Raw genomic sequence first — 17543 nt, forward strand, 5'->3', positions numbered from 1 at the left:
ATGGGTTCAACGGCGAACAACAACAATGATACTGCCACGGAAGAACATAGGATGATACTCCAAACCCTCCAGATTCAGATGCAGGAGTTACTCCAGAAGGGAGTCACTAATCAACTACGTCAAGATGAAAAGAAGAAAAGACAAGAAGAGGAACGCCAGCGGCATGCGGAAGAGATAGCTCAACTGAAAGAGCAGAACAAAAGATTGATGGAAAGACTCGAGCAATCTGAGCGTGAAGGACATTCGCGTGCGCCTTCTCCACCACCACTCCAGTCAGGAACGAAGACAATAGCCCAAACAATAGCCCAAACTATGCCTCCCACATCACTCGTTCAACACACCCATCAGAGTGTGAAGCAGGTAACCCCAAACAGGGTAGCAAACCCGAAAGGCCATCCGATCACTGATGATATCATAGCCACCCCACTCCCTGACAAGTGGAGAGGCCTAACAATAAATCTTTACGATGGATCCACAGACCCGGATGAACATATGAATATATTTAGAACTCAAATGACCCTTTACACAACTGATCGGACGATGTGGTGTAAAGTCTTCCCCACCTCTCTCAGGGAAGGCCCCCTTGGATGGTTCTCTGACCTTCCACCCAACTCCATTACAAATTTCGACGCTTTGGAATTGAAATTCACCACACAATATGCCACAAGTAGACCTCATCGGACATCCTCCATGTCCCTCCTTAATGTCAAACAAGAAAGGGGAGAATCTTTAAGAACATTCATGGACAGATTTAGCAAAGTGTGTATGAGCATTCATAACCTTAATCCAGAAATAGCTATGCATCATTTGGTCTCAGCCATACTGCCTGGAAGGTTCACTGAAAGTCTTATCAAACGGCCCCCGTGTAATATGGATGAATTAAGAACAAGAGCGACAAAGTTCATGCAGATAGAAGAACACATTGATTATCATCGAAAGACACATGTAGAGAACACGGATAGGGGCAAAGGGATTCGTCCCCCCATAGCGCCGACCGACCGAGATCGCCATCGCCCCAACAGGGGTCCCCGCTTCCACAACTACACTCCCTTGATTGTACCAAGGGGGAAAGTTCTAGACGAAGCACTACAGATTGAATTGATTCCGGCACTAAAGCAGTCGCAAACCCCTCCCAATGCCGATACCAGTAAACGTTGCCAGTACCATCGTAACTACGGTCACACGACCGAAGGATGTCAAACACTAAAAGATAAAATTGAAGAGCTCGTCCAGGCCGGTCACCTCCGTAAGTTCGTGAAAACTACTGTTACTGTATCCAGGTCACCCCAGCGTGATCATGATCCCCGAGAACGTGCGGGACGAAGAGACGACCGAACCCGTGACAGTCACTATCGTTTGAACAGAAGGAAAAGAAGCGAAAGTCCGGTTAGACGAACGAGACCTAAAAGCGAAAGCCCTGAGCGTAGGAGTCGAACTAAACAGAAAGTTCGCACGGTCATCAATACAATCGCTGGACCAGTATCACTCGGCCAGCCCCCTCAAGAAATTAACTACATTGCAGGTGGTTTTGCAGGTGGAGGATGTTCTAATTCAGCAAGGAAGAAACATTTAAGAGCAGTTCAATCCGTTCATTCGACTTCCACACAACGCCGACCGCACATACCACCAATCACTTTCACTAACAAAGATTTCACAGCAATTGATCCATCTCAAGATGACCCCATGGTAATAACTGTGGAGATAGATAAATTTGCAATCGCAAAAGTTTTAGTAGATCAAGGTAGCTCGGTCGACATCCTTTATTGGGAAACATTTAAGAAGATGAAGATCTCAGAGGCAGAGATACAACCCTACAACGAGCAGATAGTTGGTTTCTCGGGAGAAAGAGTAGATACGAGAGGATTTATCGATCTATACACTACATTCGGCGATGACTACCTCAGTAAGACCATCAACATACGATACTTACTCGTCAACGCCAACACATCGTACAATATTTTGCTCGGTCGTCCATCTATCAACAGGCTGAAAGCCATTGTCTCAACCCCTCATTTAGCTATGAAGTTCCCCTCGGTCAATGGAGATATAGCAACCGTACATGTAGATCAGAAGATAGCACGAGAGTGCTATGTAGCTAGCCTAAAGGTGGAACCAACCCGAAGGCTCTATACTACGTCGGTCGACCGAACCGCAGAGCGAAGAGGCCGGTCACTGGAAAGAAGTTCTAAAGGAAGAGAATCTAGAAGACACTTAGTCGCTTTAGTTGATCTGGATCCTCGGCTGGATGATCCACGGATGGAAGCAGGGGAAGATCTTCAACCCATATTCCTCCGTGACAAAGATCGCAAGACACACATGGGGACATCTCTTAAGCCGGACGACCGAGATGCGATCGGTAAGACGTTAACAAAAAATGCTGACCTTTTTGCTTGGACCGTCGCAGACATGCCAGGGGTAAAATCAGATGTTATCACCCATCGGTTATCCATCTATAAAGAGGCCAAGCCGATCGCTCAAAAGAAAAGGAAACTAGGTGAAGAACGACGCAAAGCCGCACGGGAGGAAACAGACAAGTTAGTTCAAGCTGGTTTTATTCAGAAGGCCCACTACACAACGTGGTTAGCCAACGTGGTGATGGTAAAAAAGGCGAATGGAAAATGGAGAATGTGTGTAGATTATACAGACCTTAACAAAGCATGCCCAAAGGACTCGTATCCCTTACCTACAATCGACCGACTGGTCGACGGTGCGGCCGGTCATCAATCCTAAGTTTCCTTGATGCTTATTCGGGTTATAACCAAATACAAATGTACCACCGTGATCGAGAGAAAACCACATTCAGAACGGATTCCGATAATTTCTTCTATGAATTCATGCCGTTCGGTCTCAAGAATGCCGGAGCCACATACCAGCGACTTATGGATCATGTGTTCCACGACATGATCGGTCGGAACGTGGAGGTATATGTGGACGACATTGTCATCAAATCAGATTCTTGCGAGCAACATATTTCTGACTTAAAGGAAGTTTTCCAAGCCTTGCGTCGATACCGCATGTGTTTGAACCCGGAAAAGTGTGCGTTCGGCGTAGAAGGTGGGAAATTCTTGGGCTTCATGCTCACCCATCGAGGCATAGAGGCTAATCCAGAAAAATGCAAGGCAATCACTGAAATGAGAAGTCCTAGCGGACTCAAAGAGATTCAGAGACTAGTCGGTTGCCTTACATCGTTATCTCGATTCGTACCTAAGCTTGCCGAACGAACGAGACCCATTATAAAACTTTTGAAGAAAACAACTAAGTTTGAATGGACAGATGAATGCGAACAGAACTTCCAACAGCTAAAAACATTTCTGGCATCCCCACCGGTCATCCAGAAACCGAACGCACGAGAGCCCATTGTGGTCTACCTCGTTGTCTCCAATGAAGCAGTGAGTTCCGTTCTAGTACAAGAAATTGAAGCGGAGGAACGACCGGTATATTTCGTCAGCCGAGTCTTACACGACGCGGAAACTCGGTACCAAATGGTCAAAAAAGTTGCCTTAGCTTTAGTCATTACCGCACGACGGATGCGGATGTACTTCCAGAATCACAAGGTTATAGTTAATACTAACTATCCCATTATGAAGATTCTCACCAAGCCTGACCTGGCCGGACGAATGATAGGTTGGGCAGTCGAACTGTCAGAATTCCATATCGAATACCAACCCAGGGGGGCCATCAAGTCCCAAGCCCTTGCTGACTTCACAGCAGAACTCACTCCCTATCCGACCGAAGAAGCTCCCCGGTGGACACTATATGCAGATGGATCATCGAACAGTCGTTCGTCCGGGGCGGGAGTTGTACTTGAAGGACCAGGAGGGATTGTTATCGAACAAGCCATGAAGTTTGAATTTAAAACTTCCAATAATCAGGCCGAATATGAAGCTATAATCGCAGGTCTACATCTGGTGATCGAGTTAGAGATAACAAATATAACTTGTAAGAGCGACTCTCGTCTAGTCGTCGGACAACTCACAGGGGAGTACGAGGAAAGAGAAACATTACTTCAGTAGTATTTTCATTTTGTGAAGAATCTTCTAAACAGGTTCAAAGAAATCTCATTCCAACACGTACGGAGGGAAAATAACACTCGGGCGGACGCTCTATCAAGATTGGCTACCCTAAAAAAGAAAGGTGTCCACCGATCGGCCATACACGTGACCCTCACTAAACCAAGTGTTGGTACCGAAGAATGCATGGCGACCGACACTCAACCCAACTGGATGACTCCCATAAAACAATATCTGACTGATGGTGTATGCGATCCACACTTGGAGAAAACAATGAAACTACAAGCCGCCCGATACATACTCATTGGCCAAGATCTCTACAGAAGAGGGTACTCCCGTCCCCTCCTAAAGTGCCTTAGTCCAGAACAAGTCACCTATGTAATGACCGAGTTACACGAAGGGATATGCGGGACCCATTCAGGAGCACAGACTATGTCCGCCAAAATTTTAAGAGCTGGATACTACTGGCCGACCGTACAGGGAGACTGCACCGAATATGTTCAAAAATGTGTGAAGTGTTAGGAGTTCGGCACCTTGTCGCACCAAAAACCAGAACACCTGCACTACATCCTATCCCCCTGGCCATTTGTGAAGTGGGGTATGGATATTATCGGACCTTTTACACCCGGAAAAGGGCAATGCAAGTTCTTGTTGGTTGGCATAGATTACATTACCAAATGGATTAAGGTCGAACCATTAACAGCCATCACCGCCCGTAATGTACAAAGCTTTGTATGGAAAAACATTTTCTGCAGGTTCGGTCTACCGCAGATCATTATCACAGATAACGGTCGACAATTCACCGACCGAGGGCTAGCTGAATTCTATGAGAAACTCCACATCAGACATATCGCGAGTTAGGTCGAACACCCTCAAACCAACGGTTGGGCGGAAGCCGCCAACAAAGTTATTCTCAATGAATTAAAGAAGAGACTTGGCCCAAGGGAAATTGGACTGAAGAATTGTTAGAAGTTCTATGGGCCTATCGTTGTACTCCCCAGTCAACGACTCAGGAAACGCCTTACAGCCTAACGTACGGCACAGAAGCCATGATTCCGGTTGAAATCGGTGAACCTTCATTGCGCCGGCAGACATTAGACCTAGATTTGAACAAAGAAAGTCTACTGGTCGACCTCGACCTCATCAATGAATTAAGGGACAAATGCAGGATAAGAGAAGAAGCATGCAAAATACGGGCAGCACGAAGGTATAACTTGAAAGTGAAACCACAAAACTATCAGAAGGGAGATTTAGTTTGGCGCATGCGCAACGACACTCGGAAGGACGGCGGGAAGTTTTCAAGTAACTGGGAAGGACCATTCCGCATTTCTGATGCAGCAACAGGAGGAGCATATTACTTAGAATATTTGTCAGGAAAATCTATACCGAGAACGTGGAATGCCACGCATCTCAAATTCTATTACAGTTGATGAATGAATTCAGTGCACTCTTTCCTCGCTCGGTTGTTTTATCCCTAAGGAGGGTTTTCTGCCGAGAAGGTTTTAACAAGGCACTTTAAATTACCAATTTTGGTCAGAAATTAATAATTCAATTATTAATTATTAATTAACCGTTCGTTCGGTCGGAACACATAACTGAGGCTATCTGAATCATAACTTAAACGTTATCTGAATCATAACTTAAACGTTATCTGAATCATAACTTAAACGTTATCTGACTCAATCAAACGATCGTTCGGTCAGAACATATAACTAAGGTTATGTGAATCATAACTTAAACGTTATCTAAATCATAACTTAAACGTTATTTGAATCAATTAACCGTTCGTTCGGTCAGAACACATAATTAAGGTTATGTGAATCATAACTTAAACGTTATCTGAATCAATTAACCGATCGTTCGGTCGGAACATATAACTAAGGTTATGTGAATCATAACTTAAACGTTATGTGAATCATAACTTAAACGTTATGTGAATCATAACTTAAACGTTATCTGAATCATAACTTAAACGTTATCTGAATCAATTAACCGATCGTTCGGTCGGAACATATAACTAAGGTTATCTGAATTATAAAACGTTATCTAAATCAGTTAACCGTTCGTTCGGTCGGAACATATAACTAAAACGTTATCAGAATTATAACTTAAACGTTATCTGAATCAAACGACAGAAACATTTTTTTAAACATAAATCCATACTAATATTAGCAATACAAAACGAAGGTTAAACAATAAAAGATGTTCAAACAAACTTGTCTTTTGCCCACACCCCGGGTCCAGGTAACAATGAATTTAAACAATGTCAATAGTGTCGGGATTGGCAGACTCCTCCGGTCGTACAACATCATCTCCCTGAAGCGCCTCAGCCATTGGATCAGCGGTTTGTTCATTCTCTTCGGCCTCTTCGTCTCCAAGTGGCATCAGCCGACCATCTACGACGTCCATATTTGAATCATATCGCTCGTCGTCAGCCGGCACCCCGCGGAAAAAGGCGACCTGTCGAACTCCCTGCCTGAAGGACAGCTCGTTGATACTCAACATGAACCCTTGAAGTTGTTCAATTTGGGCAGTCAACGATTCCTTCTCTGCAGCCAGTCTTTCCTGCTCCTTAATGGCATCCGCCCGCCCGGCCATTACTTCATTTAAAGTAATCTTTAAGGTCTCTTGCTCTTTCTTGGCCAGTTGAGCGTCAGTTCGGGCCTCATCCACGGCCTTCAAGGCATCCTTCAGTGAGACAGCCGATTCACTGAGCTGAGACTTCAACTTAGGAATCGATATTGTCTTCACTCTCCTTAACTCATCCCCAAGGGCCTTGGTCGCCATGGCCGCACGACATTACAGCTCAACCGTCTCTTCAACCAAATCCAAGGTAGGAATGTTGGCAAAAACTTCCTCGTCCTCTGGACGCAAGTCAAATTGCATTGTAGGGGCCACCCTGACGGATGACACCAACAAGCTAATAGGACTGCCCGACGAAGATTGAGCTTCCGTACGAGGCACCTTAGCAGGCTGTCCCCTCTTCTTACCTTGGGTGGGGACAGGAGCAGCATCAACCAGAACGACCTCCCGCTCGGTCGGACGCGGGACAATCCCAGCGATTGAGGCTATCTTACTCTTATTTGCCTGCCTTTTCAAACTATTCATGTATTTTTTCAAACTCGGATCCATGCTCACAACAATATCTGCAAAATAAACACGAAGGTAAGAAACAATACGCTGTTAATTGAACGACCGCAAGAAGAAGATGCTCACCATTTAGGTCCGCCCACTGCTTGGACGACCCATAAAGGGCTATCAGTTCCCGCGTAGGAAGTCTACACGGTAGTTGATTCACAACCATCAAAATTTCTTGGTCGATAGGAGACAAAGATTTCCAAAGCCGATGGTCAAGGGAGGTGGGATTCTCCGTCCAATGGAATGGAAATTTTATGCTTCCATCGGCGTTATAGAATAGATCCCGGCCGTCCGGCTCGACAAACACTTTAAAAAAGTAGTCCTTAAAGTTCTTATAAGAGGTAGTAAAAGCGGCAAAACATACATTCCCCGAACGACTAGACAACGACAACCAACCTACCGGGGTACTCGGGTAGGTGTTATAATAATATAAATATGATTCGGTGGTCGGCATAAGACCAAATATCTGACAAATAACCCGAAAGGCTTGTAAAATGGCCCACGAGTTAGGGTGCAATTGTGTCGGTGCGACGTTGAGAATCCGAAGGATACTCATGGTAAAATCATCAACAGGTAAACTTACATGCAAATGGGAAAACAAAGTGCTATACACAAAGAAAAAGTCATGCGGAGCATTCTCCCGGCCGTGACACACACGGTCGGTTATACCACATATATCGACATATAGCGCCTCGGCCGGACAATCTGGTGTTAGAAAGTTTTTATGGGCAGCGAGAAATTCATCTAATTTATCAGAGGACTTTATTTTACTGAGAATCCGAAGGACGGCAGGATCGACCCAATCGTAACTTGGGCCGTCCGATGCCTGACTCGCACCGCGAGTCAAAGACGAACCTACGACACTCGAAGACCCCTCAGAGGAAGGCATGACTAACCTTGAATGAAGAAGAGGACACCGACAACAAACTCAGCACTTGGCAAACGATGCAAGCAATGCGAAACTCAGAGCAAGAGAAACGGAAAAACCCTCAACTTTGCAAATGAAGCGCTATTTATAGGCAAAGAGGTGGGAAGCAAAACCCCTGCGTTCGTCTAGCACCATTAGATCGAATCTAATCTAACGATCAAACACGCTCGGCATATGAAACGGCACGTAATCCTCACCGTTCAATCCATCTAGATGTGACAGCATCCTCAAACGGCAGCTCTGCCATGCGTCACATCTCTGCCACGCATTTAATGGTGCCAGCTATCAAGCATTGTCTCAAAATCCCCTGCGTCTTATACGACTCTTCGTCCTTCCATGACCTTGAGCCTGGGGGGCAAGTGTACCGGTCGGCACCGGATGACCGAGTGGTTCGAATTAAATTATTTAATTAAGGGAAGAACGTGGTTACACGTGGAATAAACGGTTACAATTCCCGCTGAGCAGCAAATAAACGTGAGCACTCCCTGGATTTTCGGGAACACCCCCTAGATCCCAGGAAACCATCTAACACGACCCAGGGACCACAAAACACGTCGCGAGCCATCAACCGCTTGACCCCAATGGCCCAAGCCCAGGTGAACTTACAAAAGGGAGGGGAAAAAGGAAAAAAGGTACGTTTTTTCACACTATCAAAGATTCTCACGGAAAAAGATTGCTGACTTGAGCGTCAAAGATTTTAAAATTATTTTAGATTATATATTTATTCTATATTTTCTGACATGATCTTAATTTGCAAATTGGATTGGAATGGATGAAAAATGTACTAACGTGCCTCAAATTTTCAGTAATAATAAAAAAAAGTAGCAAATATTTTGATTAAATTTCTTATATTCAAATTTTCAGTAACAAAAAGTAGCAAATATTTTTATTGAATTTCTAAATAAATAAAAAAAACATTGTACACGGCCTAACCTTTAGGCGGGACGAGACAGAGAAATCCGCTCACCTTCATTACATGGGGTGAACTAACCCAACTCACATTTTGCAGGTCAAACAGGAAGCGGACCTATGCGGAGCAGACCAACCTACATCGCTAATGGAGATGCAATGGTGATGACATAATGATGGCAGTAATAACAATGATGACGGGGGGTGTAGTGAGGAAAGATATTTTTGTCTTTTTCAATTAATACGGGAGTAAAGTTAGTAATAAGGGGGTGTATGAAGAAAAAACATGTTTAAATGTTAATTCAAGTTGACCCGACTCAATCAGACCATTCAAACCATTTCTCTTCTTGCTACTATTACTTACTACTAGATTTAACTTCAAAAAGTGAGGAAGTTAGGATTACAAGTAGTTTACGTGCCGATAAAAAAAAAAAAAAAAGTAGTTTACGTTTATAAGATATTTTTATATACCATCACTTTCTCACTTTACATATGAAAGATAAAAGTGTTGGATTTATTTTGGGAACTTCTTTTAGGCCTGAATTTGAGAGGCAAAAAATGTTTCCTTTTCTAATGATTTGTTAAGCAAAACTTGTAGGCAAATTCTTCCTGCACCATATCAATTTTAACCTCCACCATATCAAATTTTTAAATTTCCAAAACTACCCTCTTGCATCATATCAATTTTAACCTCCACCATATCAATTTTTTAAATTTCTAAAACTACCCTTATTCCAAATTAAAAAATCCAAAATAATAATTATAATTGAGAAATAACAAAATAAAAAAAATTCTGAACACAAAACTAAAAATACATTCTAAATTTCAGAATTCAAAAATATGTTCCGAAAATTGAAATCCAAATTATTTTAGATAAAAGTTTCAAAAATAATTTTTCCCATTTTTGTGTAAGGTTATTTTCGTCATTTAGGAGGGGTATTTTTGTCATTTTCTAGAGCTGATTGGGTGGGGTATTTTTGTCATTTTCTAGAGCTGATTGGGTGCATGCTGAAATTGATATGGTGGAGGGAGAAATTGCCAAACTTGTAATATAAAATATCGCAAGCAATTTCTTATTGCACCTCCATGTTTTCTTCTATATAAAATGTGAAATGATAACTTTGTTCTTTTTTTATTTTTTTGGTTGACGTTTTTTTTATTCTAAAATTTTGAATTCTTTTGTAATACAGTTTTTTTTTTAAATTCTAGAGTTTGAAAATCTACGAATTATATAATTTAAAATTGAAAAAAATATCTTGCACCTTTTATTAAGGATAATTTGGGAATTGAAAGATTTATGGAGTGCAGTAAGAAATATAATCGCAATGTAGTTCATTGGAGCAAACTAACCCATGTCAAGTGTTAAGGTTTTCTAATTCCTCCAAAACCAACAGATACGTATATAAACCAAAATTACCAATCTATCTCCAAATGTAAAATTAGTACTATTTTGGAAAGACCTAAATAAGAAAAAAGTAGTTTCAACATAACATATTTTCAAATTTACTAATTACTTTAGCCCAATTCTCATGTAAAAAAACAAATCATTATTACAAATCTTAATTTATAAAAGTAGAAAATAAATATTTTATATTTTAATTTATAAAAGCAAAATAGAATTTTGAATGTCAATTTACCATAATAATGATCTTAAAAAGATAGCTCCAACTAAAATTTTGTATTATTATTTATTAATTATTATAAATGTCAATTGTTAGCTTTTTAATGTAACGTTTCAATTTTTCAAATAGATGAATCAAACTAAAGTAACTTGTATTTACTTATAAAATTAATTTGACTACTATTAAAAAAAATTCTAACTAAAATAAATTAAATACCCTTCATATTTTTTTTTTCAAAATTTTAATTAATTTAACCTTACAGTGGAAAGTTAAAACTAAGATAAAATTATTATTGAAAATAATCGCAGTTTAAGAATTTGTCTTTTCTTTACCTGGTGATAAATGCTAATTATTTCTTTTAATATCTTGTTTCCATTTTTCAATCATTTATTAATTATTAATGTTATTTTTTGTTTTATATATTTACTAAATTATTTAAGTATATTTATAAAAGTAACCTTAATTTTGAGAGGACAATATTTACCCACATTTCCTTACTTTTATACATTAAGATTGCTATATTTTCTCCACAAAATAAAAGAATTTAGCCTTACCCATAAATTCTATTACATACATAAATTTTCCTTGAAAATTAAGGTGTAACCTAAATTGTAATATTTGGTAGGGATGGCAAAGCGGGCCAGCCCGCCCCGCGTTTGGCCCGCAAAAATGCGGGACGGGTTGGCCCATCCCGCAAAGTTATTGCGGGCTAGAATTCCCGACCCGCCCCGCATAAGAGCTGGCCCGCAGGTTTGTGGGCCAGCCCGCGTTTTTTTTTTTTTTTAAATTAAATATTTATTTTTTTACATTTTGTTATTAAAAAATTGTCAAATTAAACCTATATATTTGTTATTATCAAACCTAATTTTTTTTCCTTCCTTTTCAAATATAGTCAAACATCAAAACATTAAGATAAATATCAAATATCACTATTCTTCCACTTCCAAAACATTAAAAATACCTAATTCCAAAACATTAAACATAAACATTAATTCAAAAGCATTAAACATAAACATTATTGACATTCTTCCATTTCAATAACATTGGATGCCACCTTAGTAGAACCTTCATCCATTTTTTCATAATTATAATCTTCCCCGTCATCTGCATATATTAAAACAATGACAATTAATTAATTAATTTTTCATAAAAATAATAAAATAAAAATAAGATAACTTTTGGCTCAATTGATGGTTTGGTCATGGGTAACTTCTAAAATACCATCTGCTTACTTCTCCTTGGTGTCTTGCTCCTTTATCGTGTTTGAAATTGATTTAATTGGCATGACCCAGTTTAGGTTGCTCTGTTGCTATTAAGTGTCAATATTTTTTTCTTGCGCGTTTGCGGGCCAGCCCGCCCCGCCCCGCAACTGGCCCGCGCGGGTTGCGGGCTAATGCGGGGCGGGCTAATGCGGGTTAGCGGGTTGAAAAGGTCATCCCGTCCCGCATTTTTTACCTGCGGGCTGCGGGCCGGCCCGCATGGCCCGCCCCGCTTTGCCATCCCTAATATTTGGAAATAAATTCAATTTTAAATTTTGCACTTTCATTGCTCGATAACGATAAATATGCTAATTATTAACTTTTCATGGCTAAATTTCGCTTTTCAATTATTAATATTTTATTACTATATAATTTTTCAAATTTAATTAATTATTTATTTATTTAATATATATTTCCAAAAAGTAAGATTAATTTTGGGAGGAAATTTTTCACTCTAAACTTCATTTCTTTCTTTTTTATTAATTATATTTTAAATTTTTTGATGAGAATTTGTCAAAATAGATTAAAAAATGTGAATATGTTGTCGTCTTTAATTATATAAGAGAAAACTTGTTTTATGTATATTTTATTTGTAAGTTTCCAATTTATTAAGAAATGATAACAAACCAAATAAAATTTATAACTAAATGATTATACAAAAATAGTTCTATGTCTAAATTATAATAATATTATAAAAAATCTCAATATAAAATTATCAAATATGAATAACAAAATTTAAATATTTTTTAACATTAAAAAAAATAAGAGTATACATTTCTAGCATAATATACTAGCAAAATAACTTTAATTTTGATGGACTTATTTTTATCACATACTTCCTTTCTTCTTTAATATTAGATTTAATTTGTTTACTTAAAACAAATTTTCCCAGTAATAATAATATTCAAAAGTAAGCATATTTTAGTATACATTTAAACTTAAAATAAATCATACAAATATTTAAATACAAAATTAAATTAAAATAAAATAATAATTATGATATAATCATCATTTTATATGTATAATATATTATGTATTTCAACTTTATTACTTTAAAATATGTTTTAGAGGCTAATATTATAATTTTTTAAATAACAACTTTTGTCTACTAAATATGCTATTAATATAAAATCATATACATAGTGCAATAAAAGTTAATAAATACATTATAATAAATTAATCTAAATTTAATAACACGGTTTTAATTATGTAATATAATAATTAAACAAAAAAAATTAAGAGACGAATTACATGTTTAACAATTAATACAGATAGGTTAGAGTAATATGCATATGTTTTTTTTATTTATTTATTTCAAAATATGTTATATAAATTTGTTTTTACTTTGGATATAATTATTTTAATATATATTTAATTTGTAATAACTTATTGATAGAAACTTGTAATAAATTTTATTAACATGAAATATTATTTTTGATAAATATAAAATTAAAGAGATTTGTTTAATTATTTATTATAATTTAATAAATATATTATTTAATACTAATATTGTTATTTATTGATAAATTTTATTAACAATAGAATATAATAAATGGAGCATTATCAACATGATTTAACACAGTGAACTTTTGTTAAACTTTGGCTATATATTACATAAGAGAAAATTTAGTGCATGGTTATTTTCTTATTCACAACCCAACTTAGTTATATTGTGTTATTTTTATTACTAGAAGGAAATTATTGTAACAGCTTCAACAGAGAATCACTCTTCTCATTACACATTAGCATAACTGCTGTAGCCTATTTTTCTTCCTAAAGTTTCCACCTTTAGAACCGGAATCAGTATGCACACTACACATTGTTGGCGTAACAAATTATGTCTCAGAGAGAAAAACGTGGAAAAAATCTCAGTGCCCAAAACAGAAACAAAGAGAAAAAGGAGAATAGCTATGATGTAGCTTTTATATTTCTTTGCCACTTTGAAGGGAAATTTTGATGTTAATCAAGAGCCACACATGGCGTGCATGAAGCTGGGATCCAAATCTGAAATGTTTTACCTCTATGGCCAAAGTTGGTCAGTTGTTTTTCACTTCTTTCTTATTGTTTCATTACATCATTATCATCTAATAAGTGATCTTTGTCCCTTCATCCTTTGACAAGCTTAAAATATTAGTTTAGTTAATCGTTGGAAGTTTCTGACTTGTCTATTTGGTGGCTGATGAATGTATGCATGGTAGTGAATATGTTTTCACTGTTACAAAGTAGATCAGTTGGATAACCAAACCAACATGATAAACCTCGTTTCAACTTAGATCCTGCCCTTAAATATGTAACAGTTACTAATTTGTTTGTTGTTATTGAAAGGAAGAAAACGGTTTTACGTTGAAAGATGCTAGGTAATTTCCATGTAAATAATCAGAAGAAGGAGGTATCTGGTTGTCTTTGCTTTCACAACGTAAGTTCCTTTTTGGATTAATATCGGAAAATTAAACATAAACAAAGGGCATCATTGCTTTTAACATAAGATATTAGTTTTGAGTGAACTGTGGAAATTATAGATGTGTCTCCATTCCGTGACCTTCATAGTTGTCTGCTACATAACACGATTAGATTTCCGTTTTCCTTATTTGGAATGATGCATTAATCCAATACTCAATGCAAATTATCTACACTTTAAGATGGATGACAATGAATTATAATGCAAATATTTAAAAGAGGTGATGTTTGTTGGGAAACCCACTACCATAATGAAGGTTAGTAGAAAAGGTGACAATCAATGTCTACTAAGTTTCATGACGGAATATGGAGTCATAATTACATTAATTCTACTTGTTCTTTGGTTTATAGCGACAGATTTGAAGCCGAATTCTGAACCCAGTTGCATCAACAGTGTCTATATATTGTATACATAATTCATCATTTTATTTATCAGTGGAATCTTGTTATAGCTTATTAACTATGAGTAACCTCGTTGGCTTCCAAATACCCATCTCTAGGCTGTGCTCAACTGGACTTCCAAGTGATATCCTTATTGAAATTGGTGATACATCTTTCCATCTCCACAAGGTGTGTTTTCATAGCTTCTATTGTCGTGTCTAATAATAATATCTCCAGATACAATGCGTTTTTAAGATATCACTGAATGCATGACAAAACAATAAGAGTATCTCTGTTATGCTTCAACCTATATATATTTGTTCGTTGTCATTACCAGTCACATTGCATGATTAGTCCGTTTCTTGGCGTGTTACCAGTTTCCATTGATATCAAGAAGCAAAGAGCTAGAAACTTTGATGAAAGGAATATCAAGCGAACATGAGAAGTCTGTTTTGGAACTGAATGACCTACCTGGAGGAGCCAAGGCCTTTTTGCTTGTTGCTAAGTTTTGTTATGGTGTCAAAATGGAGTTGAGTGCATCGAATGTGGTGGGTCTAAGGTGTGCAGCAGAGTACCTCCAAATGACTGAGAACTATGGAGAGGGAAATCTGATCATGCAAACAGAAAATTTCCTTAATCATGTGTTTGGTTACTGGACAGACACTCTTGATGCTCTTAAAACATGTGAGGAGGTTTTACCTTTTGCTGAAGAGCTTCACATCGTTTCACGAAGTATAAACTCTTTGGTCCTGAAAGTAGCAGATCAAAGTTTGGTTAATTTGCCTGTCTCCTCAGGTCAAAGTGTTGTTCAGAGTCCAGAGGATGCAGAAGTGTGGAATGGAATAAGTCTAACGCCAAAGACATCAGGTGAAGATTGGTGGCTTGATGATGTATCTTCCCTTAGTTTGCCATTGTATAAAAGGTTCATACAAGGTGCTAGTGTACGAAACATGCGACCTAAGAGAATTGCTGGATCCCTTGTTTACTATGCAAAAAAGCACATCCCCTTATTGGGAAGTCAAACAAGTTCACAGAACGGAAACTCTTCTTCTTTTAAGTCATCTCTTTCGACCCCTTCTGAAGCAGATCAAAGGAACCTTATACAGGAAATAGTGGAGTTGCTGCCAAATGAAAAGGGCATAGCACCAACCAAGTTTTTGTTGGGGTGTCTGAGGACAGCAATGGCCTTATATGCTAGTTCATCTTGCTGTTCAAGCTTGGAGAAAAGAATTGGCTCTCAATTAGATGAAGCAGATCTGGAAGATCTTTTGATCCCAAATATTGGATACTCAATGGAGACTGTACATGATGTTGACTGTGTCCAGAGAATGCTTGACCATTTCATGATTGTAGAGCATGATCTCATTGATATTACGTCTAATGATACAGAGGAAGAAAGGCGCATAGTGGGAAGTTCTCAACCTCTGAGCCCAATGGCAAAAGTGGCTAACCTGATAGATTCTTATTTAGCTGAAGTTGCACCTGATGTAAATGTGAAGTTACCAAAATTTCAATCTCTTGCTTCTGTAATTCCTGATCATGTCAGGACCCTGGATGATGGTTTATACCGTGCCATTGATATATATCTCAAGGTACAAAATAAAATCTATAATTTTCTTTCCTTATCTTGTAAATGATCACATCATCATCATCATGATGTTCCTAATAGTTTGGTCATGGAGCTTGTTGAATGATAACAAAACTTCACTATTTAAACTCTTCACTAATAATTTTACTAGAGGCTCTGGAAGGTTATGTCTAGAAAATGTAGTATAATGTGATATGGCCTATGAAGGATACTAACGGACTCTAAATTTCAGACTCATCATTGGCTGACAGACTCTGAGAAAGAACAAATCTGCAGGATCATGAATTGCCAGAAGCTGTCATTGGAGGCCAGCACACATGCAGCTCAAAATGAGAGGTTACCACTTCGTGTAGTAGTCCAAGTCTTGTTCTTCGAACAACTGAAGCTGCGCACATCTGTTGCTGGCTGGTTCTTTGCTTCTTCTGACAATGTTGAGAACTCACAACATCTGAATGCAAACCTGCCTCTGATAAGAAATGATGGCAACACTCCACAAAATCCGGTTGTGGCTTTTGATAACATGAAAGAGAGAGTGGCTGAACTGGAGAAGGAGTACTTGAGAATGAAGCAAGATTTGGAAAAAATGATGAAGTCAAAGGGAAGTTGGAACCTGCTCCTTAAGAAATTGGGTTGCAAGCTTGTGCCTAAACCCTCTAATGCCAATGTCGCCGAGTCATGCCGGAAGTCCAAAATATCACCAGCAACTGCAGCCCAGATGGAAGAAAAGGCCGTGGAAGTGAAATGAAAGACTTGAAGTTGAAAATCAATTTGCAATGCTTTCCTTTTTCTTTTTGAAGTTTTAAGATCATCTAGTTGCTTGCCTTATTCTACTTAGACATTAGAACTTTGAAATAGTTTCTCTTTTGGCAAGGTGATTTTAGTCAGCACTGGTTTATGTTTAGTTGGAAAACTGTAGAAGCTTTTCTATTATCTATGTTCTTCCATTAATGATCACTTTCTCCAAATTCAAAGAAGTATCTTTGAACATTCAAGTTTTAAGGGTTGTTCATTGCAATGAAGCACTAAAATAGTTTATTTGAAACATTCATGAAATTCTGCCATGTTTGCATCTAATATTTGTTAATATTAACTTCACGACTTGCAAAACCCTCATGTTAACTCTTAAACGCTTTTCAGCCTTTATCTAACTAATCTTATAAAAACATTGGCCAATTGCTATTAATAGTAATTTTGCTTTTTATCTAAAGTTGTAACTAGAAAAAAATTTCAATAGTTAAATGTTGGTAATAT

The 17543-nt window shown here is 38.0% G+C and overlaps 3 protein-coding genes across 5 annotated transcripts; 2 read left to right on the forward strand and 1 right to left on the reverse strand.

Annotated features, from left to right (window-relative positions):
* LOC137829022 (uncharacterized) lies at nt 1–2730 on the forward strand. The gene has a single exon (XM_068635818.1). The coding sequence runs from the start codon at nt 1–3 to the stop codon at nt 2728–2730; it is 2730 nt and encodes a 909-aa protein (XP_068491919.1).
* Nucleotides 2731–6266: 3536 nt separating this feature from the next.
* LOC137829024 (uncharacterized) lies at nt 6267–6797 on the reverse strand. The gene has a single exon (XM_068635819.1). The coding sequence runs from the start codon at nt 6795–6797 to the stop codon at nt 6267–6269; it is 531 nt and encodes a 176-aa protein (XP_068491920.1).
* Nucleotides 6798–13819: 7022 nt separating this feature from the next.
* Nucleotides 13820–17342, forward strand: LOC137828162 (BTB/POZ domain-containing protein At5g03250-like). Of its 3 annotated transcripts, none has more exons than XM_068634622.1 (4): nt 13820–13901; nt 14824–14893; nt 15082–16296; nt 16525–17339. In XM_068634622.1, exons 1-4 carry the CDS (start codon nt 13843–13845, stop codon nt 17035–17037), a joined length of 1857 nt encoding a protein of 618 aa, XP_068490723.1. In that variant the 5' UTR covers nt 13820–13842; the 3' UTR covers nt 17038–17339. The 3 variants fall into 3 exon arrangements, with proteins under 3 accessions (XP_068490723.1, XP_068490722.1, XP_068490721.1); XM_068634621.1 differs by lacking the exon at nt 13820–13901 and adding an exon at nt 14531–14593; XM_068634620.1 differs by lacking the exon at nt 13820–13901 and having other exon boundaries at nt 14554–14893; nt 16525–17342.
* The last annotated feature ends 201 nt before the right edge of the window (nt 17343–17543 follow it).

The sequence above is a fragment of the Phaseolus vulgaris genome, chromosome 7, assembly GCF_000499845.2.
Source record: "Phaseolus vulgaris cultivar G19833 chromosome 7, P. vulgaris v2.0, whole genome shotgun sequence".
NCBI classification, from domain to species: domain Eukaryota; kingdom Viridiplantae; phylum Streptophyta; class Magnoliopsida; order Fabales; family Fabaceae; genus Phaseolus; species Phaseolus vulgaris.

Bases quoted from the DNA above. Each gene is read 5' to 3' on its own strand.
- LOC137829022 (XM_068635818.1), top strand. From the start codon at position 1: ATGGGTTCAACGGCGAACAACAACAATGATACTGCCACGGAAGAACAT.
- LOC137829024 (XM_068635819.1), bottom strand. From the start codon at position 6,797: ATGGCGACCAAGGCCCTTGGGGATGAGTTAAGGAGAGTGAAGACAATA.
- LOC137828162 (XM_068634622.1), top strand. From the start codon at position 13,843: ATGGCGTGCATGAAGCTGGGATCCAAATCTGAAATGTTTTACCTCTAT. The intron at 13,902-14,823 runs GTCAGTTGTTTT...ACCCATCTCTAG, and splicing joins TACCTCTATGGCCAAAGTTG to GCTGTGCTCAACTGGACTTC. The intron at 16,297-16,524 runs GTACAAAATAAA...TCTAAATTTCAG, and splicing joins CCATTGATATATATCTCAAG to ACTCATCATTGGCTGACAGA.